General features: G+C 44.7%; 1 protein-coding gene across 1 annotated transcript; it reads right to left on the bottom strand.

Annotated features, from left to right (window-relative positions):
• Positions 1–7,895: 7,895 nt before the first annotated feature.
• LOC138758434 (peroxiredoxin-1-like) lies at positions 7,896–23,180 on the bottom strand. Its single transcript, XM_069927343.1, has 6 exons — positions 23,015–23,180; positions 18,338–18,455; positions 14,706–14,859; positions 12,126–12,248; positions 10,910–11,040; positions 7,896–8,333 (listed from the first exon to the last, which is right to left on the bottom strand). Exons 2-6 carry the CDS (start codon positions 18,441–18,443, stop codon positions 8,242–8,244), a joined length of 606 nt encoding a protein of 201 aa, XP_069783444.1. The 5' UTR covers positions 18,444–18,455; positions 23,015–23,180; the 3' UTR covers positions 7,896–8,241.
• Positions 23,181–25,600: the final 2,420 nt, after the last annotated feature.

Here is a 25,600-nt window from a genome sequence, read left to right as displayed (position 1 = left end):
CCTCATCAACATGGTTTTAGTGTTTAATAAATTTGCAGGAAATCTTTAAGGATGTGACAGAGGAGACCCAATTCAAATTTTTATTTCTATTGTTTTACAACTGGAGTCTCAACGTGGGCAAGACAAAGGAGCAGATTGTGGACTTCAGGAGGACCAAGGATGACCACCTCCTACTACACATTAATAGCTAGAGAGAGGAGCGAGCATCGAGGTCCTCGCAAGTCTACCTATCCTGGACACACATCTCCTGACTTATCAGGAAGGCGCAAAAGTGACTGCACTTCCAGAGAAATCTGAGAAGGGTAAGGCTACCGGCCACTATCCTGTCAACTTTTTATCAACAACGTCCTGGCCAGCTGTGTCAGTGTGGTACGGTTGCTGTAGAGCATTGGATCAGAGATCAATCCATAGGACCATAAGAGCGACAGAGAGGATCACTGGGGTTTTTTCCTCTCACCACAACCCTCTCCCCATCAATGTGATCTACCAGGATCATTGCTTAAAGAGAGCTAGCAAAATTATTGAGGATCCCTGCCACCTCACACACAGCATCTTTCAATTACTCCCGTCAGGAAAGAGATACAGGAGTGTCAGAGCCAGAACCACCAGGCTGAAGAACACCTTCTTCCCACAAGTGATGCTGAATGACTGATGAACTACTCATACAAATGCTCCAAAACTCTATTTATTAAACCAGTGGTTCTCAACTTTTTTTTTTCCACTCACCTACCACTTTAAGTAATCCCTATGCCATCGGTGCTCTGTGTAAGGGATTAAGGTGGTAGGTGAGTGGGAAGTTTGAGAATCACCCAATTGTGATTGAAATATTTTGCTTGAGAAAAGTTGTCATTGGCCCATTTCCTTTGGAGTTCTGAAAACGTGCACATGAGGGACGATTAGTGGTTTTCAAACCTTTTCTTTCCACCCACATCCCAACTTAAACAATCGCTTACTAATCACAGAGCACCTATGGCTTAGGGATTACTTAAAGTGGTATGTGAGTGGATGCAAGGATCGACAATGAGATAGACAACAGACTCGCCAAGGCAAATAGCGCCTTTGGAAGACTGCACAAAAGAGTCTGGAAAAACAACCAACTGAAAAACCTCACAAAGATAAGCGTATACAGAGCCGTTGTCATACCCACACTCCTGTTCGGCTCCGAATCATGGGTCCTCTACCGGCACCACCTACGGCTCCTAGAACGCTTCCACCAGCATTGTCTCCGCTCCATCCTCAACATCCATTGGAGCGCTTACACCCCTAACGTCGAAGTACTCGAGATGGCAGAGGTCGACAGCATCGAGTCCACGCTGCTGAAGATCCAGCTACGCTGGATGGGTCACGTCTCCAGAATGGAGGACCATCGCCTTCCCAAGATCGTGTTATATGGCGAGCTCTCCACTGGCCACCGTGACAGAGGTGCACCAAAGAAAAGGTACAAGGACTGCCTAAAGAAATCTCTTGGTGCCTGCCACATTGACCACCGCCAGTGGGCTGATAACGCCTCAAACCGTGCATCTTGGCGCATCACAGTTTGGCAGGCAGCAACCTCCTTTGAAGAAGACCGCAGAGCCCACCTCACTGACAAAAGACAAAGGAGGAAAAACCCAACACCCAACCCCAACCAACCAATTTTCCCCTGCAACCGCGTCTGCCTGTCCCGCATCGGACTTGTCAGCCACAAACGAGCCTGCAGCTGACGTGGACTTTTTACCCCCTCCATAAATCTTCGTCCGCGAAGCCAAGCCAAAGAAAGAAAGATGTGAGTGGAAAGGAAAAGGTTGAGAACCAATGTATTAAACAATACTTATTTTTTTTAATATGCACAGTATATTCATTTGTCTGTACATGTATTATGTCTGGATGTGTTTTTGAACACTGTTTCGACAAGTTATATTTGTACACTCAGCATTTGATAAGGTGCTACATAAACAAATTGGTGCCTAAATTGAGAGCACAAGAAAATGGAGGAAGTGAATTCATGTGATTTGAAACTAGCCATGACAGTGAAAACAGTTGAAATAAATAGGCCCTCATCAGGCAGGAGGGATGGAATACCTCGGCGATCGAGTCGTCGTCCTCAGTTGTTTACTATCTAGACTAATAGCCTCAGAGGAGGGAACGGAATGCAAGGTTTCCAAATTTACAGATGACTCAGAACTAAGTGGAAGGTAATGTGATTAGGACATTGCAATTTTTGCAACAGGATGGAGTAAAACCCTGAAATCTGGTGTAATATGGGGAAGTGGAAAATCATGCAGCTTGGAATTAACAAGGCCATTATTCTAAGTGGAGACTGCAAATGAGTGAAATTCTGAGATTTCAGACTTCCAATGTACAACGCACAGGCAGGTCTTACAAATAGTTAACAGGGCGTCGGCCTTTATTACAAAAGCTTAAGAGTAGGGAGGTTTTGTTAGCTGTATGGGATGTTTGGAATGTTACATCTGGAAAGCTGCACCCAGTTTTAGCCAGAGATATGGTATTAGATTCAATTCACCAAGCTAATTCCAGGGATGGGAAGGTTAACCAATCAAGAGTAAAACCAGAATTCATTGTCATAGTGTAAATGTACATTTTGTAACCATCTTACAACATTACTATAAAAACTAAAGTAATAACAATTGCAGGAATCTGATGGCAGCAGAGAAGCAGCTGCCCTTGCTCCGCTGAGTCCTCATCTTTAGGCTCCAGCATCAAGTCAATTTGGGTGTTAGGAAGGAGAGGAGCAAGATCCTCAACATTGCAATGTTTTCACTTGTGGGCAAAGAGTTTTATCTACTTTTTTTTAAAAAGTGGCAGTTTGAAAACTTTTTTTCCCCCGTATGGGAAACTATTGCGCAAGGACTATAGCCATGGCAACACATCTAAAACGCTTAATGCAGCAAAACAGCCGCCAACTCTTGCAGGAAACTCTTGACAAATCAGTGATCATTTAGTGTGACTTGGCTCTTGGAAAATTATGCAGACATTTCAGGGAGGGCACACAAGTAGAAGAGTTGGCCACCCCACCTGTCAAGCCCACCCCACCATTCAATGAGATCACAGGTGATCTGATGATGAGCTCATCTCCACCAACATGCCTTTTTCCCCAATATCCCACTACTTTGTGAAAAGTCTATCCAACCTTACTTATTGTGATTGCCTTCACTGCTTCAAGATTCCAGATTTACCACCTTCTGGGAAGAGCCGTTCCTCATCATCTCTGTCTTAAATCTACTTTCCTGAATCTTGAAGATATGTCCCCTCACTCTGGTCACCCCACCTCAATCTTATCATTGCCTTTCATAATTTTGTTGTTTCCACAAGATCCTCTCTCATTCTTCTAAATTCCGGCCAGTCCCAGATGACAATCTTTTCTTGTAGGCCAGTGATTCCCAATTTTTCTCCAACCTCCTTCACATACCACCTCAATCTCCTGCTAATCAGAGGACATATAGCACCAGATGCCATGGAGCCTCTGCTTAGAACCAGCATTGGCTAACTGCCTGATCTCTGCAATCAACTGGGTGAACCCCCAGGGCAGAGGGAGGAAAAATAAAAGTTGATTTCAATTTTTAGGGATGGGATGTGAATTGCCAACAAGGCCAATGTATTTCTGATTTCTTTTGAGATAATAGCAAGCTGTCACCTTGAATCACTGCATTCCTTTAGAAAGACCTTGATGTTACATAGGCCAGTGGTTCTCAAACTTTTTCCTTTCCACTCACATACTTTCCCTATGCCATCGATGCTCTGTGATTAGTAAGGGATTGCTTACCATGGTATGTGAGTGGAAAGAAAAAGTTTGAAAACTACTGTTTTAATCGTCCCTAATGGACTCGTTATGTGCACGGTCTCATAACTCCAAAGGAAATGGGCCAATGACAATTTTTTTCATGCAAAATATTTCAATCACAATTGGGTCTAGAGCAGTGGTTCTCAAACTTCTCATTCACATACCACCTTAAGCAATCCCTTATTAATCACAGAGCACCGATGGTCTAGGGATTACTTAAATGGTATGCGAGTGAAAAGTTTGAGAACCACTGACAGACCATCACCACACAGCATAGAACCTTTGGCCCTTGTTGAGCTAACCTATTCGGACCTAATCAAAAAAAACTTTTCCTACTTCACTACCCATAACCCTCTATTTTTAATCCACGTGTGAAAGAGTAAGTTTAACAAATATGCTTAACAAAGGGTTAATGAGTTAGGTGAGAAAATGCAGTAGTTGCCTTGTTACATGGTTGGAACATAATTGCCTTCTAACAGGACTTTCCATGCTGTAATGAGCTAGCAACAAACACTACAAATAATGTAAATACACTAAGAGCAAGGACACCCTGACATTTCCCAGCCACCTGCAGACACCACAAGGGAATGTGTAAAAACTAGTGTGTGAAACTTGTAGGGTCTCACACAAACCCCTGCCCAAAGATGTATAAAAGTGAGGTGAACACTATGCTTTGACTGGAGCTCAGTGTCGAGAACGAGTTACTGAACTTTCTTTGTGCCCCTCACTCCTGCTAGTGTATCAAGGCCTAAATGGTTCTGCTGTTTGTTTTATTACAGTGCAGACTGACTTTCACGTGCCGGTCTTAAATGTCCCTTTTGCACCAGTCTCCACCACCCCTGGCAATGCATTCCAGGCTCCCACTACTCCAAAAAAATTCTCACCTTGTACAGATGTCCTCTGGTGTATGCCATTCTTGCCCTAGAAAAAAAAATGCTGACTATCCATCCTATTCATGCCCATCAAATTTTGTAGACCCCTCGCTGATGGTCCAGTGATGACAAACCAGCAACATCTCACTTTAGATGATGCCCCGACTGTTGCACAAACCTGAAATCCAACCACTTGATAAACTGGGTGAGCAGTGGTTGGATTTCAGGTTTGTTGACTTTGAGGGAGGGCAGGTGGTCTATGAGCATCTGAAACTTATCAAAAGTGAGACTGCAAACTGCTAGCTCACCTTCAGGGAAGAAATGCTGCTGTCTGTATCAAATGAGACCAAGCTCAGGATCATCATTTCAGAAAGTACTACCTTTGCAAGGGAAATACTAGAACAGTTACCCACAGAGAGGTAGGAGGAACTCAGTATCCAAAGGAGGTAAAGAAAAATTACCCAGGTTTCAAGCCTGAGGAATTAAGCAAAGAATAAGAAAAAATACAAAGGTTGGGAGTCCAGACTAACAAAAGATGTTTAATTGGACAAGATGGTGAGAACTGATTTTGTCTTTGAGTGAGGAGAAAGAGAAAAGGAGAGACTCAAAGGTGGGGAAAGAAGCTTAAACAAAAGCCAGAGAAGTTCATGTTAATGCCACCCAGTTGGAGGATGCCCAGGCAGAGGAGGTATTGTTCCTTTGATTTTCAGATGGTCTTAGTCTGGCAACGGGCAGACATGTCAGCAAGACAATGGGATGGGGAATTGAAGTGGATAGCCACTGGGAGATCCATGCTAAGGCAGGAGATAGAGCTGAGGTACCCAAAGCAATCTCAGACTCTGTGCCCAGTCTCTCCAATGTAGACCTTGATAACATTGCTTATACATTTTTACCTATCGACACTGCAGGCCCACTGAGTTCCTCCTGCTTGTGTGCTTTGACAGCAATCACGGCATCTGTAGACTTGTATGTTTTACACAAAACAGGGCTGCAGCATATGGGCAGAAGAAATAAACAGGCAATTATTCAGATACGGAGAAAATTCAAAAGTGCAAAGGGTCTTGGGGGGTCCTCGTGCAGGATACCCTAAAGCAGAGGTGTCAAACTCAAATTCACGGAGGGCCAAAATTAAAAACTTGGACTAAGTCGAGGGCCAAACTAAATATTTATTGAAAATTTTCAACAACATCTGCATGTTTTCTCTTCTTTCAACATATGTAATGTTAAACTTTAGGATATAACTTTAGGAGGATAATGTTACAGGTCAGGAGTAGGTAGCTCAAGTTCACCCTTTGCCTGACCTGAGGGAAACATATTTGGTCCCTGTGGAGATGTAGTCAGCATTCACAGGCTGTGTCCATTTTGGCCTGCATCAGGACTCAGCATTTCCTGCTCACTCCTCAGGCTCTAGGTCTCTATTCACCCTCGACCCACCATCCCTCTACCTGACCAGTCCTTTACCCCTCTACTCACCCCTCACTCCACTCGCTCTGCCTCTACCCACCCCATCCTATACATGCCCCTCTACTGCCTCTCCCCTCAACCTGTTCCTCCCTCTACCCGTCTCTCACCCTCTAATCACCCCTCCCCTACTCGCCCTGCCCCTCCCCTTTTACCTCTTCCCTATCCACCCCTCCTTCTACTCATCCCTCCCTCTAACTGCCCCTCGCACCACCATAACTTCCCCTGCACATTAATCCTCACCTACACCCTCTGCCCACCCCTGCTTACCCACCCAATCAGGCCCAGCGCGCTGCCGATCAGCCTTTGCGGACAGCCACCATCTCTCTCTTCACGTGCAGGGCCGAACCAGCCGTCCCTGGGGTCTGCGCGGATGCAAGCGCTGAAGGCCGTGGCGACCGGGAGAAGTGCGCTCGTGCTGTGGAAGGGCTGTCCGGTGCCAGTCGCGCGGGGCTCGCACTGCCCGGGGGCCGTGCGCAGCCTGCCATGCCCGTCACACCGACAGGAAATCACAGGCGCTCGCCAATCCGCCGCACCATTCGACAGGTGGGAGAAGTGACTGGTTGTGCGGGGAGCCTTCCAACTGGCTTGCCGGCTGATGACATCGACAGACTTCTCATGTTACAATTTCTCGTGTTACAATAGGGAAGGATGTGCAATGAAGGGGGAGGATGGTTGGGGTGACATTACCAAAAAACAGCATCGGCTCTCGCTGCAGGGCAGGCCACCTCTAATACATTTTTGAAATTATCTTGCGGGCCAAATATAATTATACCGCGGGCTAGAGTTTGACATGTGTGCCCTAAAGGTTAACCTCCAGGTTGGATCGGCTATGTTGGTATTCATTTCGAGAGGAATGTCATACAAGAGTAAGGAGGGGTTGATGGGGCTTTATGGGTAAGGCCTCATTTGGAGGAGTGTTCAGTTTTGGGCCCCTTATCTTTGAATTGTCTCCAACATCAATACATTCCTTCTAAGATTTGTGAGGCGGATTCCTGAAATGCAAGGGCTAACATACGAGGAGAGTTTATCAGCTCTTAGACTGTATTCATTGGAGTGTAGAAGAATCTCAAACAAAGGATTTGGACAGAGTAGATGTGAATGTTTTCCTTGGTAGTTGAGTCCAGGACAAGAGGGAACAGTCTTAGAATTAGAGAGTACACATTTGAAACAGATGAGGAAAAATTTATTTAGCCAAAGGGTGAAGGATTTGTGGAATTCATTGCCACACACAGCTGTGGAGGCCTGGTCATTGGGAGAGTTTAAGGAGATGGCTGATAAGTATCTAATTACTCAGGGTATCAAGAGATATGGGAAAAAGACCAGAAATAAGAACTAGATGCAAGAATAGTTTTAACTCATGGTGGAGCAGAATCAATGGGTCAAATGGCCTGCTTCCATTCCTTTATCTTGCAATGGGCAGTGTGTTATATCCAGCACTAACAGGGGAACCAGCAAACATTTGTACCAAAGTTGCAGAGCAAGGAATAGACAGACTGCTGAAGTGTCTACTCAATATCATCTAATCATTGAAAAGTTGACATTGATCAGTCTCAGAAAAGTGCAAGTCAATTATTGTTGGCACAAGTTTAAAAAAAAAATCACAAATCTAAAGCAAAGTTAAAAATGTCAATGTACTAATGCTTACAATTACAGCTATCCAAGGCAACACCATTAATCTGTTTGATGAATGACCAAAGCAGACACTCAAATAATTTTACTAAATATCTTTCAGGCAGCAAATTCCAGCTAAATTTAGCTTTCAAAGCAAAACAAGTCAATTCTTTCCATGCCATTTTATTCTTGTACAGTAAAAAAAAAATAAAAGTTGGACTGGGACTTGCTACTTGCAGCACAGATGTGAACAAATACAGTAAAAAAAAAACCCGATATCTGGCATCTTTAATGTTGGGTAATGCCAGATAAGCAAATTGGCCAGATGCTTGAGTGCATGGATTAACATACTAACCACTAGGTGGCATCATTTTAAAATGCTGTGTTTTTTTAAAAACTTACTTCCATGAATGTTTTTTGGCCAGTTGCTTGAATTCCAGATAAGGATTTTACTGTACCAAACCAGTCCGACAAAAATCTTTACATTAAAAATAGAACATTCAATGCTCTGTTCTAGGCCAAGGCCTGTTTCTCGAAGAACTTTTTGCTGTTTTGCACATCAGGTTTGATGGTGTCACTGCCAGGTTTCCAGCCTGCTGGGCAAACTAAGAGAGAGAGTGTGGATGTTAGTCTTAGACAAGGTCTCACGGCAATTTTTTTTAAATAAACTGTGGGCCAGCTGACATCCGGGCTTGCATTTCCAGGAGCTCCTGGGACTTTGGAGCAGCCATTCTCAATGGGAGGTCCTACTGTGCAACAAATATATTTTTTAAATAAAGTGGGTAGAAGTACAGAAGAAACCAAACTTTACTGCTTCATGAAGGGGCTCATTAACCTTAGTCTTGGGGGGGGGGGGTGGGGGGGGCAGGGGTTTCACGGCTGAAGAGGTTGAGAATGGCTGCTTTAAAGCCCTGTGGATCTCTATTACACACTAAATAAAAAAGGGAATTCTGAACAGTTACAAGCACAAGCACCTAGTTGAAGTAGGTTCAAGGTCAATGCTTGGGTAGCAAAGGATGGCCAAGAGATGACGTTGATGAGCAAACTATGACCGACAAAGAAATGACAAAATGCAGGTTGTATCTGGACATGCAAGGGTTGTCCAAGAACTGTGTGCGCCAGCCATTCTCAACAGGGACCACAAACACATTTAGGGAGGGGCCACAAACTGAAATCCTAAATGTTTTTATGCAGTCCATAGGAGAGAACAGAAGAAACCAACCAAAACTTCACAGGGAAAGGGGGTCAATAAACTTTGAGCAAGTTGAGAATGGCTAGTTTATATAGCAAGGCACTGAGGAGTGTAGTAAAACCATAGAACAATTACAGCAGAGAAACAGGGCACTTCTGTCCCTCTAGTCTGTGCCAAACCACTTTATCTTGTTTAGTTCCACTAACCTGCACTCAGTCCATAGTCTCCATACCTCTCCCATCCATGTTCCTGTCCAGATTTCCCCAAAATGTTACAATCGGGCCTGCATCTAACACTTCAAGTTCATTCCACACTCCCACCACTGTACTGAGTTTCCCTTCATCTTTCCCCCTTAAACCATGTCCTCTCGTTTGAATCTCACCCAACCTCAACGGAAAAAGCCTATCTATATTTATTCTGTTTATCCCCCTCAAAAATGTTTAAATACCTCTATCTAATCTCCCCTCATTCTTTTACACTCAAATGTAGAAGAGAAGATGGATCTGGGAATACAGATACACAATTCCCTGAAAGTAGTGTCAAAAGTAGATCGGGTTATAAAGTGATTTTTTTTGGCCTTCAAAATCAAAGTATTGAGTGCAGGAGTTGTGATGTCACGGTAAAGTTGAACAAGACACCAGAGGCCAAATTTGGAGTATTGTGTGCAGTTCTGGTTACCTGGGTACAGGAAAGGTAGAACCGCAGAACATTACAGCACAGAAAACAGGCCATTTGGCCCTTCTAGTCTGTGCTGAAACATCATTCAGCTAGTACTCCAACCTCTCCCATCCATGTCTCTATCCAATTTATTCTTAAAACTTAGTGACCCCGCATTTACCACGTCAGATGGCAGCTTGTTCCACACTCCCACCTCTCTGAGTGAAGAAATTCCCTAAACTTTTCCCCTTTCATCCTAAAGCAGTCCTTTTGTATGTTCCTCTCCTAATCTAAGTGGAAAGAGCCTACTCATATTTACTGTCTATTCCCCTCAATTTTGTAAACCTATCAAATCTCTCCTCATTCTTCTCCACTCCAGGAAATAAAGTCCTGAAGTCCTATTAAATCTTCTCAGCACTCTTTCAATCTAACAGATATCCTTCCTGCAATTCGGCATCCAGAACTGCACACAATACACCAAGTTTGGCCTCATCAATGTCTTGCACAACCTCACCATAAAATCCCAACTCCTGAATTTAATGGATCATTAAGACTGAAAGAATGCAGGGAAGTTTGACAAATGTTTCCAGGACCTGAAGAAGCAAGTTACATGGAAAAGTTAAACAGGTTAGGACTTTATTTCCTGAAGCTTAGAAGGATGAAAGGATATTTTATGGAGGAATACCCAATTATGAGAGTGATAAGATTGATAAATGCAAATAGACTTTCTCAGAGGTTATGAGAGAGGAACTAAAGTACACGAGTTAAGGCAGTGGTTCTCATTTTTTGAAAAAACTCACATACCAACCACAGGGCACCCAATGGCATCCTATACCATAGATGCTCTGTGGTTAGTGAGGGATGACTTCAGGTGGTATGAGAGGGGAAAAGGTTGAGAACCATTGGGTTAAGGTGCAATGTTTAAAGGGAACATGAGTGGTGAGAGCATGGAATGAGCTGCCAGATGAAGTGGCAATTGTGGGCTAAATTTTGACATTTGAGAAACATTTGGGTAGATACATGGGAGGGATATGGTTCAGATCAATGGAGCTGGGGGGAATAGTTCAGCACAGACTAGATGGGCAGAAGGGCCCATTTTTTGGAGTGTTGTCTGGCAAGTCAGAAGGATTAATCATTGCTAATCCCTATAATATCACTTTACATAGTCGCAATAATTCTCTCATTTCGTTGACTAATCAAGGTTACACAAATGGCAATTCTGCCTCGCCTGCATGAAAATGAATCTCAGGGTTGTACCCGATGTCACACATTCTGACAATAAACCGAAATGTTGTATCTAGTCATCAATGACTACCAGCAGCATCATATTACCTTCCCCATGTTGGTCAGTAAATTGGAAGGCTTGAACCAGCCTGAGAGTCTCATCCACCGATCGGCCAACTGGCAGGTCATTGACCGTGATTTGACGCAGGATTCCCTTGTCATCAATGATAAAGAGGCCTCTGAAGTACAAAATGATCAAGCATCAGTGGATTAAAATGCAAGTTAGCTGAACAAGAAGCAAACAAGCTGATACCTGGCTGAACACAAACCCAATTCCACACTGATAGAGCAGTGGTACAGGTAGCAGAGCTACTGCCGCACAGCACCAGCCTTCTGGGTGTAATCCAGACTTGTGCCGTTTGCATAGTCTCTGACCACAAATTTCCTCAGCATTCCCATTGCCCTGTGTCACAGAGGTGGACTTCTAGGTTGAGTTGGCCACCAACCTGTGTCCAATTGTCAGCAAGTGGTGGAATCTGGACAGTTTATATGGCAAGTATAAATGGCATTAAGGCACATGGATGCATGATTGGTGTCAACCTGGTTTTCCCCAACATGCAGCCAAGCAAGGCTGCTGGCCATTATTCTTTCAAACCCCCTAGCTAGCTGTAACGCAGTGTGGTACGGTTGCTGTCGAACACCAGATCTGCAGTCAATCCACAGGACCATAAAACTGGCAGAGGGGAAATCACTGGGGTCTCTTTCACCCTCACCACCCCCCCTTGCAATTTACCAGGATCCTTGTTTAAAGAGCTCATAAAATCAGTTAGAACCCCTTACCACCTCACAAACAGCATCTTCTAGCTAAACCTGTCCAAGCATTAGTGCAAGAACCGCCAGGCTGAGAAACAGCTTCTTCCCACGAGCAGTGAGAATGTTGAACGAGTGCTGAGCTCCTAAAACATCTCTGCTCGACTCTATTATTTACTAATATTTATTTTTATTATATGTATACAAGACATGTATTTCTATTGTATCTATACTATATTATGTCCTTGCATTGTTCTGTGGTCCATGGAGCAAGAACACTTTCATCAGATGGTATTGCTACAATTAGATAAATAAACTTGAGGGTAACGTAGGTTAAAGAAGATGGCATAAACATGGGCCAAATGACACCGTGTGGTAGGGAAATAGGAAATCGAACAGAGAAGTCGCGTGCAAAGGTGGCCAAATATTTAGGTTCAGTCGGAAACTTTCACGTTGCTAAATCAATTCATACAGAAAGGGTGCAGTTAAGGTACAAAGCTTCATTTGCACGGACCTGTAAGAAATGCCTTCATCTTCCTTGAGAATTCCATAGTCTTTGGAGATGGAATGAGTTAGGTCAGCAACCAGTGGAACTTTCATGTGACCAAGACCACCTTGCTTTCGAGGAGTGTTAATCCTAAAATTGAAAAGCACAGCTTCGATGACAATGATATTTGAACGTCTGGGAAACGGGGGATGTCATTTAACCAACCCAACCCCACCCCCCAAGCAACCTTCCTGGAATGAGAAAGCCATGACCTTCATAAAGTTTGATGGAACTAGTTAAACCTGCAGAGTCATTCATTAGGTGCACTTTCACTTGCAGTTACACGCAAGGGATTGCAGATTCCAAATCGGGAGCAACAGACTGGCAGACGTAACAGACGTAAAGCACGGTAACAGGCCATTTCGGCCCACAATCCATGCTGCCCAATTAACTACACCCCGGATCCTTTAGAAGTGTGGGAGGAAACCAGAGCCCCCGAGGAAAATCCATTCAGACACGCAGAGAAAGTACAAACTCCTTAGAGACAGCACAGGATTCAAACCCCAGTCCCAATCACTGGCACTGTAAAGGCATTGCGCTAACCACTACACCAAAATCAAGGGTTCTGACCACTGAAATGCTGTAGGAACTCAGCAGGTCTCGCAGCATCCATGGAAGGTAAAGATGTACAACTAACATTTCAGGCCTGAGCCCTTCAAGGTACAAGTAAAAAGCAGGCAAATGCCTGGGGATGGAAGAATGGGCAAGGGAAGGAGAACAGACCAACAGATAAAAGGCTGGATGCAGATGGGACACGAGAAAAAAAAAAGTGAGAATTCACTGGGGGGGGGCGGGGATTGTTTGGGGCTCTGTGGAAGCACATCAAAGGGAAGGAGACCGGAAAAAGGGAAAGAAAAACAGTTTGATGAAATAAATCTTGGGAAAGATGGGGCTAACAGCAAAGTGGGATGGGGGGGGGGGAGAGAACGGGACAAAGAGTCAATATTAATACCATCCAGTTGGGGGGTGTCCAGTCAGAAGATGAGGTGTTGTTCCTGCAATTTGCAGGTGGTCTCAATCCGGCAGTGCACGAGAGCATGGATGGGCATGTCAGCAAGGGAACAGGATGGCGAATTCAAAATAGTGACCATGTTTTTTCACCCACTAATGCTGCTGGGTCCAGCTGAGTCCCTCCAATAGATTGCATTTTGCATCGGTTAATCGCCTCAATTTAAAAGCAAACTCATCAGATACAGAAACTGATCCCTTCCACCTGGGGTGCATGCTGACCTTCAGTCACCCAGCACAGCACCAATGTTGCCAATTTTATTCTCCCAACATTGTCATCAATTCCCCAGCAGATTTGCAAATTAGGGGCAATTTACAGATCAATTGCGTATATGTCAGCGTACAGAATTTGCACTTACAATGTAGGTTTTAAGTTATATTCATTGTATAAGACTACCCCAAGTCTGGCACTTGCCACTGACCAGTGCAGTGATGCTGCCACACTATTTTAAAAATAAATTACCCAGTAAAGGTTTAAGTATTAGCATATTTTGGGAATAAAAAAATCACCGTCAGCTCCTGTAACAAGCCATTTAAAGCCTGTAAAGAACTAATGGCAGTCAGACTAGGCAGTGGACCTAGACTTCGCTGTCAAGGTTTGCATTGTATACTTGCTGCTGGGGAGTGCTGAGATTTCACTGTCAAAGCTCAGATTTTATACCTGGTGTACAAGACGACCCCAGTATTGGGGTGACATTTCTGAGGTTCCATCTCGCCTTGTACTGCCAACCTGCACATCTTTGGAGCTGTGGAAGGATACTGGAGCAGCTGGAAGAATCCCATGCATTCCCAGGAATTTCACAAACTCCACTGCCAGGTCAGGATTGAACCAGGATCACCAGGACAGGGAGGAAGGAGCCACCTGCACTCCCCACGTCATATTACTGAGCATCCAGTTTGACGCAGAACAGAAACATGCTCTTGGTGTGGTTTTGGGAAACAGCAAAACAAAAAAACATTCATCTTCCAAGCATAGGGAGCATCGCTATACAAGAGTGTAACTGGAAATTCTTGGGGAGGAGATGGAACTGCTTGTGGTAAACATGGATGTAGACATGCCCCTTGCTGACTGTGCCTGAGGCTTCCCCCACTGACCCCTGAATAAAAGCAACTGTGCCACAGCCCCCTCCTCAGTCCAGGATAGTCACAAAGCATGAACGTGCCTCCATTCGGTTATGAATAAAAGTTTCTCTCCAACTTCAGGTCTTGGAAGTTATTGATGGTGCATCACTGGTCCACTAATCAACTTCCAGCTTTTCATACAGCCCACTATGTTTATATCGATCAACATTACAAACAGTCAGGCTCCAGCTTGAAACGCAAAACATCAGGCTCCGAGATTGTGTTGACCTGGAGCTTGGGTGGCCGATGGATTGTCCAGGAGCTGCAGAGGGTGCGGGAGCACTGGAGGCAAATCCACGGACGGAGTTTCTGAAGGGACCCTGGTTTCTTTTTCTCTCCTACTGCAAGATAGCCTAATGATGATTTTGTGTAAATTACATGACAATAAAGGAATCTAGAAAAGGGAAGAATTCTTACCAGGCTAAGTGACTGAAATGGGAATCTGTGGAGGCACCAATAATTTCACAATTGATCTTACGAAACTCTTCTGCTCGGTCACTGAATGCAATGATCTCAGTTGGACAGACAAAGGTGAAATCCAGGGGATAGAAGAACACCACAACATACTTTCCTAGAGTCAAGAAGAGGCAGTTATTGTTTAAACACAATCCCGCTACTCCGTTTCAGACACCATTTTAAAATTGGAGTGCAACAAGTAAATCCAGTACAAGTTTGAGTTGGGAGAAGAAATGCCAAAGTTTGCCCCCAGACTTCCCATATATACAGGGCATATTCTGTATTTAATTATTTCATCCTGCCCTGTATGGACATTCAGGATGCCTCAAGTGTCCTGTATTAAGAATTTTTATTTAATTGCAAATTTCAGCAGTTTTAGTACAATTTGGTATTTTCAATAATTTTATTTGTACTAGAATTTTACTTAGTGACAATTACATTTTAAAAAAAACTCCACTATTACAAGTAATTAGCTTGAAAAAGCACACCCAACAAATGCACGTGACGAGTTCATTGAATCGTATCACGAGTTCATTCATTGGCGGCAGCCATTGGCCATCACCACGTTAGGCGCTTGCAGTTATTAGTGAAATAACCAGGCTTGACGTTATCCAAATCTTGGTAAGCTAGCAAAATATTTTAATTGTTTTTTGTAATTTAACCTGAACATGCCAAAATGAAAGTGTAAATTTCATGATGGCCATTCATTAAACAAGCTGTTTTGAAGCTCTTTGTGGAGATTTGCTCCTTCAATATAGAAAACAGGAAGTCAGATATAAAGCTGCATATACAATGAAGCACAAGAGATGTAGGCTTTTCTCGACTACAAAAGAAACAAATTTCTGAAGATAATAAAATAATAGCTACAGAAGTTGTAATGGGCTTCAACTCTGTCCATCATCACTAGTCATTCAGCATTGACAAATTAGAAGCTTGAATTTAAATTTGAACAGGGTGTCTTGTATTTGATACCCAATTTTAACCTCCAGCACCCTGCATCTTCATTGTTGATCTTTATGGAGTTCTACCTGGGCTCGAGATGATGCATCTTCCAAATGTCTCCAATTATTGTGTTTTAACTCCAAAGTGGTGGCAGCTGTGGTATGAACAGTCCAGTCATCGCATCAGCAATCAGACTGGAGCCATCTTAGCATGATCACCCCTTACCTACTGATCCCCATTTCCCTTTGCATACCCAAAATATCATGTCCTTATAATAGATAGCCAACTCTATGCGCATCTGTGTGTACAGTACAAAGTAAAAGCAGAGCTTTCATCGTCCTTTGTTATTAATGGCCTTGTGAAGAAAGCCTCAAGAATTTACAGAGGTTTGGTATTGCGTCAGAAGCCCTGGCAAATTTCTGTGGTGGGAAGTTTGCTGACAGGCTGCATCACGGTCTGGTATGGGGACACCAATACCCCTGAGCGTAAAGCCCTCCAAAAGGTAGTGGATGCAGCTCAGAACATTATAGGCAAAACTCTCCCCACCATCGAGAACATCTACAGAGAACGCTGCCCTCGGAGGGCAGCAGGAATCATCAAGGATTCACGTCACCCGGCTCACACACTGTTCTCGCTGCTGCCATCAGGAAAGAGGTTCAGGTACCACCACAAGACTCGCACCTGGGCTCAAGATGATGCTGCTCCCCCTCCACCATTGGACTCCTCAACCACAAACTCAAACAAGGACTCATTTAAGGACTTCTTATTGATCTTTTTTTTTAAATTTGCAGTATGTTTAAATTTCCTTATTTGTCTACATGTGAACATTGCAGAGTTTTAGTTTTGCACTACCAATAAGTGGCAATTCTGCCTAGTCCGCAAAAAAGAATCTTAGGGTTGTATGTGATATCATGCATATACTCTAACAATAAATCTGAAACTTAGCTAAAATAATTCAGTGGTCTACAGTGTTATGTGGATACTCAGGGTTTTTTTTTTATATAAATGGTGGAGATAAATCAGATTTCAGTGTTTAACAGAAAAAATGCCTTTACTTTAAATGCTGTCTGGCAATTAATCTGTGTTTTTTGGACTTGCCTAATGCTTTTTAGATTGGGTTTGAATACTCACCTCCTTTGAAATAGGAATCACTGAGGGAAATGTCCTCCTATTAAGCAGAAAACTATAAACTAAAGTGGATTTGCTTAATCGAATAACAACAGAAAATGCTGCAGAGATTGGGCAGCAATGCCATTTCAAGTGTCAGACTCTGGTTTGAATCCAGTTCTGTCTGCAAGGTGTTTGTACATTTGCCTGTGTGCGTTGGTTTCCTCCAGGCGGTCCAGTTTCTTCTTCAAAAACTGCTGGAGGAACCCAAGTGGATCGCTCGGCAGGAACATGAAGCTTCGGGTCAACTGAATGCAGCAAAGGAAGGTGGCCAGTGTAAAGAGAAGGGAGGATCACGAGGGGCCAATGGATTGGCTGAGGGGTGAACAACAGACAGGAGCCAGGTAGAGGAGAGGAGAGATGAAACCCACAAGTGCTGGAGAAACTCAGCTGGTGGAGAGGGAACATCAAGTCAGCAATAGGCGGTAAACAAAGGAGAAGGAGGTAGGAGATCACTCAAGCACGTTTGTCAATAAGTACAACATTTAGTGTAGGAGTGAATGGGACACTATTACAACATCAGCAAACCCGGGTTTGAAACTGGCACAGTCTGTAATGAGTTGGTAGTTCTCCCTGTGTCCACGTGGGCTTCCTCCAGGTGCTCCAATTTCCTCCCACCCTTAAAACGTACAGGTTTGTAGGTTAATTGGGCAACACTGGGTTGTGGGACAGAAAGCCTGTTACCATGCAGCATGTCTAAATTAAAACCATATCATCAGAATTACACCAGATCCCAACAAGATGGTTGTTTTTGGCCAGAAGGGAAGGCCCAAAACTTCAGGCAAGAGCTACTTGCATGGTAACTTTGTAGATTTCCCCAAGGAAATTGTGTCTCTACACCCCCTCCCTTTCAGCCATTAGTGCAATTCAGAACTATCCTTCCTTTCTTTGTATTCCCCCTATGAATTACAGGTTTATGGTCTCCTCTTGTATACAACAATTGAGAATAAACAGCAAATCACCAAACTGTTCAATCCCTAGCAGAGGTTTTTGGGCCAACAAACCTTGATAATTCAGTCCTATAGCCAGGATTTATTCTATATAAGCAGTCTGAGTCAGATTTCTGGATTAAATGGGGTTTTTTTTTAATATCTCCAACTGAAAAGGTCAATTAAAAATGGGAAAAGCATTTTATGAACTGAAGGGCCCCATTTTAAGTGTCATCTTGCTCAATACTCATAGCTTGGAGTGTAACATGCGATCATTGTTTGACCCCAATTTCAGGAGTATAAACTCAACCTTTTGACTGAGATGTGGAACCACTTTTTAAAAAAAAATTAGACATCTCGCATGGTAACAGGCACTTTCTGGCCCATGCTACCCAATTAACCGACAACCCCAGTATGTTTAGATGAGTGGAAGGGAACCAGAGCACCTGGAGTAAACCCATGCAGGAATGGGAAGAATGTGCAAACTCCTCAGGGGACAGCGCCAGATTTGGCAAGGAGACTGTAAAAAGCAGGGAAATTCTTAAACCTCCTTACCTTTGTAATGGGACAGAGTCAAATCTTTGAATTCTCCATTGGGCATTACTGCCTTGGCTGTGAAGTCAGGAGCAGGGTGTCCAATTTTAGCATTTCCGGCTGCCATCTTGACCAGTTTCTGCTCAAGAAGTAAATTAAAACCATCACTGTCTGGTTTAATCAGCTTTTGGACATTTTCTGACATACACTAGTGTGTACAGTAAATGGAATAATATTCCAAAGCCCATTCCAACCAGAAATAATTTCGCACACTCCAATCTAAAATTGGGCGACTATTTATCACAAAGGCAAAATATCAGCAGCATTTTTCAAGTTGCATTTGCAGCGATTTTAACCAGAGAAAATTCATCAAGGCAATATTTAGCATGTAGTGAAACACAAAAGCTGTGAGTGCAGTGAAAACACAGTAAATGCTGGAGGAACTCAGTCTTACATCATCCATTGGAGGTAAAGACATTATCTACATAAAAGCAGGCAGGCATCAGCAATAAAAAGCTGAGGAAAAGGAAAGAAAGGGCAGGGGAGGAGCACAGACCAACAGGCAAGAGGTCATGGGTGGGAGGGCAGACGAGAAAAATGTTGGGACAAGATAGGGGAGGGGGTAGCTGTCTGAATGGAGAGGAAGGGGGTGGGGAGCTGAAGGACAGGAGACAGAAGGCAAAATATCACCAGCATCTGCAGTGATTGTAACCGGAGAACATGCATCAAGCCAATATGTAACAAAACAAAGGTCTGCTCTTGCTGTGGTCTCCTCTACATCGAAGAGGCTGGCCACAGTGGTGTGGATCTCCCAGTGGGCAGCCATTTCAATCCCCATCCCATTCCCTTGCAAACATGCCAGTCCATGGTCTCGTGCACTGCCAGACTGAGATCACAGCACATCATTCCATCTGGGCATGTTACATGACAACCAAATGTCATTAACAGCAGCTTCTCCCATTTCTCTTAGCATGCCCCATCTGTCCTTTTCTTTCTTCCCCATCTCCTTTCCCCCAGCTCAACATCGAGCCATACCGTCTCCCTCCTCTCCCTCTTCCCCCCCCCCCCAATCAATTCTCACCTTTCCTCCTATCCCTATCCAATCAACACCTTTTGGTTGTTGGTCTGTGCTCCTCCCCTGCCCTTTCTTCTCCCCAATATTTAATTCAGGCTTTTTTTAAAAAGAACACCTTGGAGGGCTCAGGCCTGAAATATCAGTTAAATTTTAAATTTAAACTTAGATATATAGCACAGTAAACAGATCATTTCAGCCTATGAGGTTTTGAACAGTGGGAGGAAACCAGAGCCCCAGGGAAAACCCATGCAGACACTGGGAGAACAAACTCCTCACAGACAGTGCAGGATTTGAACCCTGGTCCCAATTGCTGCTACTCTGAAAGGCCACCCCAGTTATGCATCTTTACCTCCTGTAGACACTGCAAGACCTGCTGAGCATGTGTTTTTAATATTTAGCATGTACCTTTGTCCACACAAAGGATGATAGAACATGACATACCTGTTAATCCAAATGTACAGAACTGGAACAGCATACATGGAGGTCAATTCTCATTTACAAACTTGTTAAAGGCAGTAGATGTTAATATATAAAATTCAATTGTTTATAAATTTTAATATTCTTCTACCCAACAATAATAATGCAGAATTTGTTTAGTACCATGATAAATCTGGAGACTGAAAAATGGGGAAAGGCAGTTACCGAATATTTAAACATGTCCACATTCAATTTAAAAACACATTTACGATGAGATACTGGAGAGAGTTGGCCAACATTTAAATCCTGTAGAGTTTGATTCAAGTTCAATTATTAACCAATTAGTATTACTACAAGTTTGAAATGTATGCTAGCTACCAAAGTCAATAAAAACAATTGCTGGACAGACACAAGAACACGAAGTGTCACTGACACATCAACCTGACTTCAATTGAGCAATTGTCATGTAACATGACCCGAAAAGGGAGAGTTACCCCTGCAGCAAAGGAACCATCAAAAAAAGCTCAATTTCCTTGTCGGCAAAAGTCAACAACAAAAATCCCTAGAATGCTGACAAGAACAATGTGCCTTTGTTAACCAGGCAAGTTCTGCAAGGTAGGCACAGACATCCCTAGATACAATATTAAATTCACATTCTGAATTTCTGACATTCAGATATTCCTCGACTCTGTCCGCCACTTCAGCGAGGATTTCCCAGTGGCCACCCATTTCAATTCCCCACCCCATTCCCTTGCTGACATGTGTGTCCACAGTCCTCATGCACTGCCAGACTGAGACCACCAGCAAATTGAAAGAACAACATCTCATCTTCCATCTGGGCACCCTCCAACTAGATGGCATTAACTTCAACGTCTCTGGCTTTCACTCAACCACCCCCTTCAATTCTTCCCCATCTTCCCCTATGTCTCCTTACATCCAAAAAAAAAACACCTCGTCCCTCATCATATCCAATGAACACTTCCCTCAGCCAGCACTATCTCTATTTAGCAATTTCTTCTTTTTTTGCTTATTCAGATCATTCCTTAAAGGAGGGCTCAGGCCCGAAACGTCAGCAATACATTACAACTTGTCCGTGAACTACTCTTTGCAGACGATGCCACTTTAGTTGCTCATTCAGAGCCAGCTCTTCAGCGCTTGACATCCTGTTTTGCGGAAACTGCCAAAATGTTTGGCCTGGAAGTCAGCCTGAAGAAAACGGAGGTCCTCCATCAGCCAGCTCCCCACCATGACTACCAGCCCCCCCACATCTCCATCGGGCACACAAAACTCAAAACGGTCAACCAGTTTTCCTATCTCAGCTGCATCATTTCATCGGATGCAAGGATCGACAACGAGATAGACAACAGACTTGCCAAGGAAAATAGCGCCTTTGGAAGACTACACAAAAGAGTCTGGAAAAACAACCAACTGAAAAACCTCACAAAGATTAGCGTATTCAGAGCCATTGTCATACCCACACTCCTCTTCGGCTCCGAATTGTCAGAAGTACAAATTCTCACACATGAGTCTCTTTAAAGTCGGTGACACGACAAGCTTTATTTACAAGTCTGCAGAGTTGGACTCAACTGGCTTCTCGCCAAGTCAAGCCCTGCATTGATTTTTATACCTTTTTTGCTTGTCCTTCCCCTCCTCTTTAACACTGTTTTAATTGGTTAGTTTTTGCAAAATCATTCTAAGTACACTTGCATTTGTAATTATCATGTTAGTTACGTACACTACGAACTCTGCACACACTAAATTCTGTTTTTCACTCTTTTATCAATCTTTGGCTCCTACATGTCTCTCTGTGACCATGAAAGATCGCTGTTTGTTATAACATTGTCCAGCTAAACTTTTATGGTAAGCTCCCTGTCTATTCTGGCTTCCCCTTTTATGATTAATTATCACATTTTAACTTAAGCCCTTTTTAACCTAAATTCTCTATCTATAACACGAATCATGGGTCCTCTACCGGCATCACCTACGCTCCTAGCGACTTCATCTCCAACATCGAAGTACTCGAGATGGCAGAGGCCGACAGCAACGAATCCACGCTGCTGAAGACCCAACTGCGCTGGGTGGGTCACGTCTCCAGAATGGAGGACCATCGCCTTCCCAAGATCGTGTTCTATGGCGAGCTCTCCACTGGCCACCGAGACAGAGGTGCACCAAAGAAGAGGTACAAGGACTGCTTAAAGAAATCTTTGGTGCCTGCCCCATTGACCCCCGCCAGTGGGCTGATATCGCCTCAAACCGTGCATCTTGGCGCCTCACAGTTCGGCGGGCAGCAACCTCCTTTGAAGAAGACGCAGAGCCCACCTCACTGACAAAAGACAAAGGAGGAAAAACCCAACACCCAACCCCAACCAACCAATTTTCCCTTGCAACCGCTGCAACCGTGTCTGCCTGTCCCGCATCGGACTTGTCAGCCACAAACGAGCCTGCAGCAGACGTGGACATTTACCCCCTCCATAAATCTTCGTCCGCGAAGCCAAGCCAAAGAGAAAAAATAATAAAAAAAACTACGATCTGCAATCTTCCGTGCTTTACTCAGATCTTCAGAGTTGCAATTGCAATCAACTCCATTTGCAACATCGAACAATTTCAGCCACTCTGAATAAACGGGAAGTATTACATTCACTGACAAAAGGGCAAATGCTTTTAAGACACCATCGGCGCTACACAAATTAAACAGGAAAAGTCTAATGCTTCCTTGAGCGAAGTTCAACATGATACAAACTGCACTTCGGCTCGCGAGGTTTATTAAACAGGCTTCGGGCAAAAGGAAGCCCTTGGGCCCCCGTTTGAAGTCCAAAAATAACTTTTCAACTCCCCGCCAGCTGATACAAGTTTGCAACAGCGCGTTAAATGTTGCTAAAGTAGATGGGTGTCGAAACCGGAATCGAATAGATACAATTTGATACATGCACTTAAAGTGGTTGCAAACCAAGGGGCGGCATGTTTCGACTAACAGGATGCAATCACCCTACCTACTTGTGTCAGGAATAAATAAAACGAACTCGGCTAAGATTTATTGGTGATTAGTGGCGGATTTACGACACGTGATGCTCTTTGTCCCTCATACATTTGGATACAGTGCATCCTCGACACTATAGACAAGGGCAATTTTATCATCAAACGCATTCCCAATGCAAAGATTAAGCAGATGCAAATCTCTAGGAGGAAAACAATCGCACAATACAAACCCTGCTGCCTCTGCCACACGCCCTCGACACGATGATCCAGCGATCAATGCCCCGCTATCGCGGCCGTTCCTCCTATATATAACCTGAGCAAAGCTCGCGAGATCCAGCCCTCCTGCTCGGGCAATGACTCAGCTAAAAACAAAGGGTCCCGCTCTTAAAGGAGCAGGCGGCTTCAACATGACTTTCGAGTTTCACCAAAAGTGGAACGAGGGCAAGCGAGCGAGAGAGGAAGGGTGGGGAGAGGGGAGAGGGGAGAGGGGAGAGGGGAGAGGGGAGAGGGGAGAGGGGAGAGGGGAGAGGGGAGAGGGGAGAGGGGAGAGGGGAGAGGGGAGAGCAGGCAGGCAGGCAGTGAGGGGAGAGCAGGCAGGCAGTGAGGGGAGAGCAGGCAGGCAGTGAGGGGAGAGCAGGCAGGCAGTGAGGGGAGAGCAGGCAGGCAGTGAGGGGAGAGCAGGCAGGCAGTGAGGGGAGAGCAGGCAGGCAGTGAGAGGAGGAAGGGAGGATGGGGGCAGGCAGTGAGAAGAGGAAGCGAGGATGGGGGCAGGCAGTGAGAGGAGGAAGGGAGGATGGGGGCAGGCAGTGAGAGGAGGAAGGGAGGGGGGACAGGCAGTGAGAGGAGGAAGGGAGGATTGGGGGCAGGCAGTGAGAGGAGGAAGGGAGGAGGGGGGCAGACAGTGAGAGGAGGAAGGGAGGAGGGGGCAGGCAGTGAGAGGAGGAAGGGAGGAGGGGGCAGGCAGTGAGAGGAGGAAGGGAGGAGGGGGGCAGGCAGTGAGAGGAGGAAGGGAGGAGGGGGGCAGGCAGTGAGAGGAGGAAGGGAGGAGGGGGGCAGGCAGTGAGAGGAGGAAGGGAGGATGGGGCAGGCAGTGAGAGGAGGAAGGGAGGAGGGGGGCAGGCAGTGAGAGGAGGAGGGGGGCAGGCAGTGAGAGGAGGAAGGGGGGAGGGGGGCAGTGAGAGAATGGACTGAGGAGTTGCCAAGGTTGGCAATGAGCAAAAGGCAGGGAATGAGGATAAGATGGTGAAGTGGGCGTGACAGTCCAGCACATAAGAAACAAGTCAGCTTGCACTGCCAGTCACCAAGATCAGAAATGAATCACTTCATTCCTCGTTTGCAAATCATCATGTCCCTTGATTTCCCTAATGTCCAGAAAATCTCAGCAAAGAATGTACTTGAGGACTGAGTCTCAGTGGCCCACTTGGGTACAGAATGCCAAAGGTCAGTGTTACCCACAGTGAGGATTTTAATCCCGACTCAGATTTAAGCAGCTCTGGAACTGTGTCCTCCACATCCTCAACAACTGGCTGGAGAAACTGGGCAAGTCAAGCTGCATCTATCCTAGGCCATAAGAGCATAAGAAATGTGAGCTGGAGTCGGCCATCCAGCCCGTCGAACCTACTCTGCCAGTCAATGATCTGATGATGGGCCCATCTCCACCTATCTGTCTTCCTCCCATATCCCTTAATTCCCCTACTATGTAGAAATCTATCCAACCTTGCCTTAAATATATTCACTGCTTCAGTGGGCAGCAAATTCCACAGAATCACCACCCTCTGGGAAAAGCTATTCCTCCTCATCTCCATCCTAAATCTACCCCCCTGGATCTTGAGGATACATCCCCTCATTCTAGTCTCCCCCACCCATGGAAAAAACTTATCTACTTCCATCTTATCTATGACTTTTATAATTTTATACATTAATATAAGAGCCCCTCTCATTCTTCTAAATTCCAGTGAGTACAGTCCCAGATGACTCAATCCCTCTTCATAGGCTAACCCCCCACCCTCTTCCATATCTCTCTGCAATCAACCTGATGAACTTCCTCTGGGCCACCTCCAAATCCTTCCTCAAGCAAGGAGACCAGAACTGCATGCAGTACTCCAGATGCAGCCTCACCAGTACCTTGTACAGTTTCAGCATAACTTCCCTGCTCCGAAATTGCATCCCTCTAGCAATGAGGGACAATATTCCATTTGCCTTCTTGAAACCACGTGCAAACTAGCCTTTTGCAATTAATGCACAAGCATTCCATAGTCCTTCTGGACTATTACATGCTGCAATTGCTTGCCGTTTAAATAATATTCTGATCTTCCATTTTCCTTCCTCTAAGATTAAAAGAGTGCAATTAAGATTTACAAATATTACAATTAGGGTGGCACGGTTGGCGTAGTGGTTAGTGTAATGCCTTTACAGTCCAGCGATTGGGACCGGACCTGGGTTCAAATCCCACGCTGTCTGTAAGGAGTTTGTACATTCTCCCCGTGTCTGGGGTTCATTTTCCATTCAGAAATCTGATGCCGAGGGGATGAAGCTCTTTATGTAATGTTGGGTGCTCATCTTCAGTACCTCCTTAATGATGGTAGAAGTGAGGGATGGCCTGGATGCTAGTAAAAACACAACACTGGAGAATACATAACCAACATTTAGGGTTTGAGCCCTTCATCAGGGTAAGAGCAAAATGTAGGCCCAAACAAAATGGTGGGGGGAGGAGCACAGTCCCAAAAGCAGGAAGTAATAGGTGGATAAGGGAGGGAGGGCACACCAGCAAGTATGGGGAGGGAGGATGGCTCTGGAAATGGAGAGGGACTGGGGTG

This window comes from Narcine bancroftii, chromosome 3 (genome assembly GCF_036971445.1).
Source record: "Narcine bancroftii isolate sNarBan1 chromosome 3, sNarBan1.hap1, whole genome shotgun sequence".
Taxonomy (NCBI): domain Eukaryota; kingdom Metazoa; phylum Chordata; class Chondrichthyes; order Torpediniformes; family Narcinidae; genus Narcine; species Narcine bancroftii.
Note: the sequence above shows the minus strand (reverse complement) of the source record. Positions and strands in the feature narration are given on the sequence as shown.

Bases quoted from the DNA above. Each gene is read 5' to 3' on its own strand.
- LOC138758434 (XM_069927343.1), bottom strand. From the start codon at position 18,443: ATGGCAGCCGGAAATGCTAAAATTGGACACCCTGCTCCTGACTTCACA. The intron at 11,041-12,125 runs GTCCGTGCAAAT...TTTGTACTTCAG, and splicing joins GATGAAGGCATTTCTTACAG to AGGCCTCTTTATCATTGATG. The intron at 8,334-10,909 runs GTAATATGATGC...TCTCTCTCTTAG, and splicing joins TACTGACCAACATGGGGAAG to TTTGCCCAGCAGGCTGGAAA.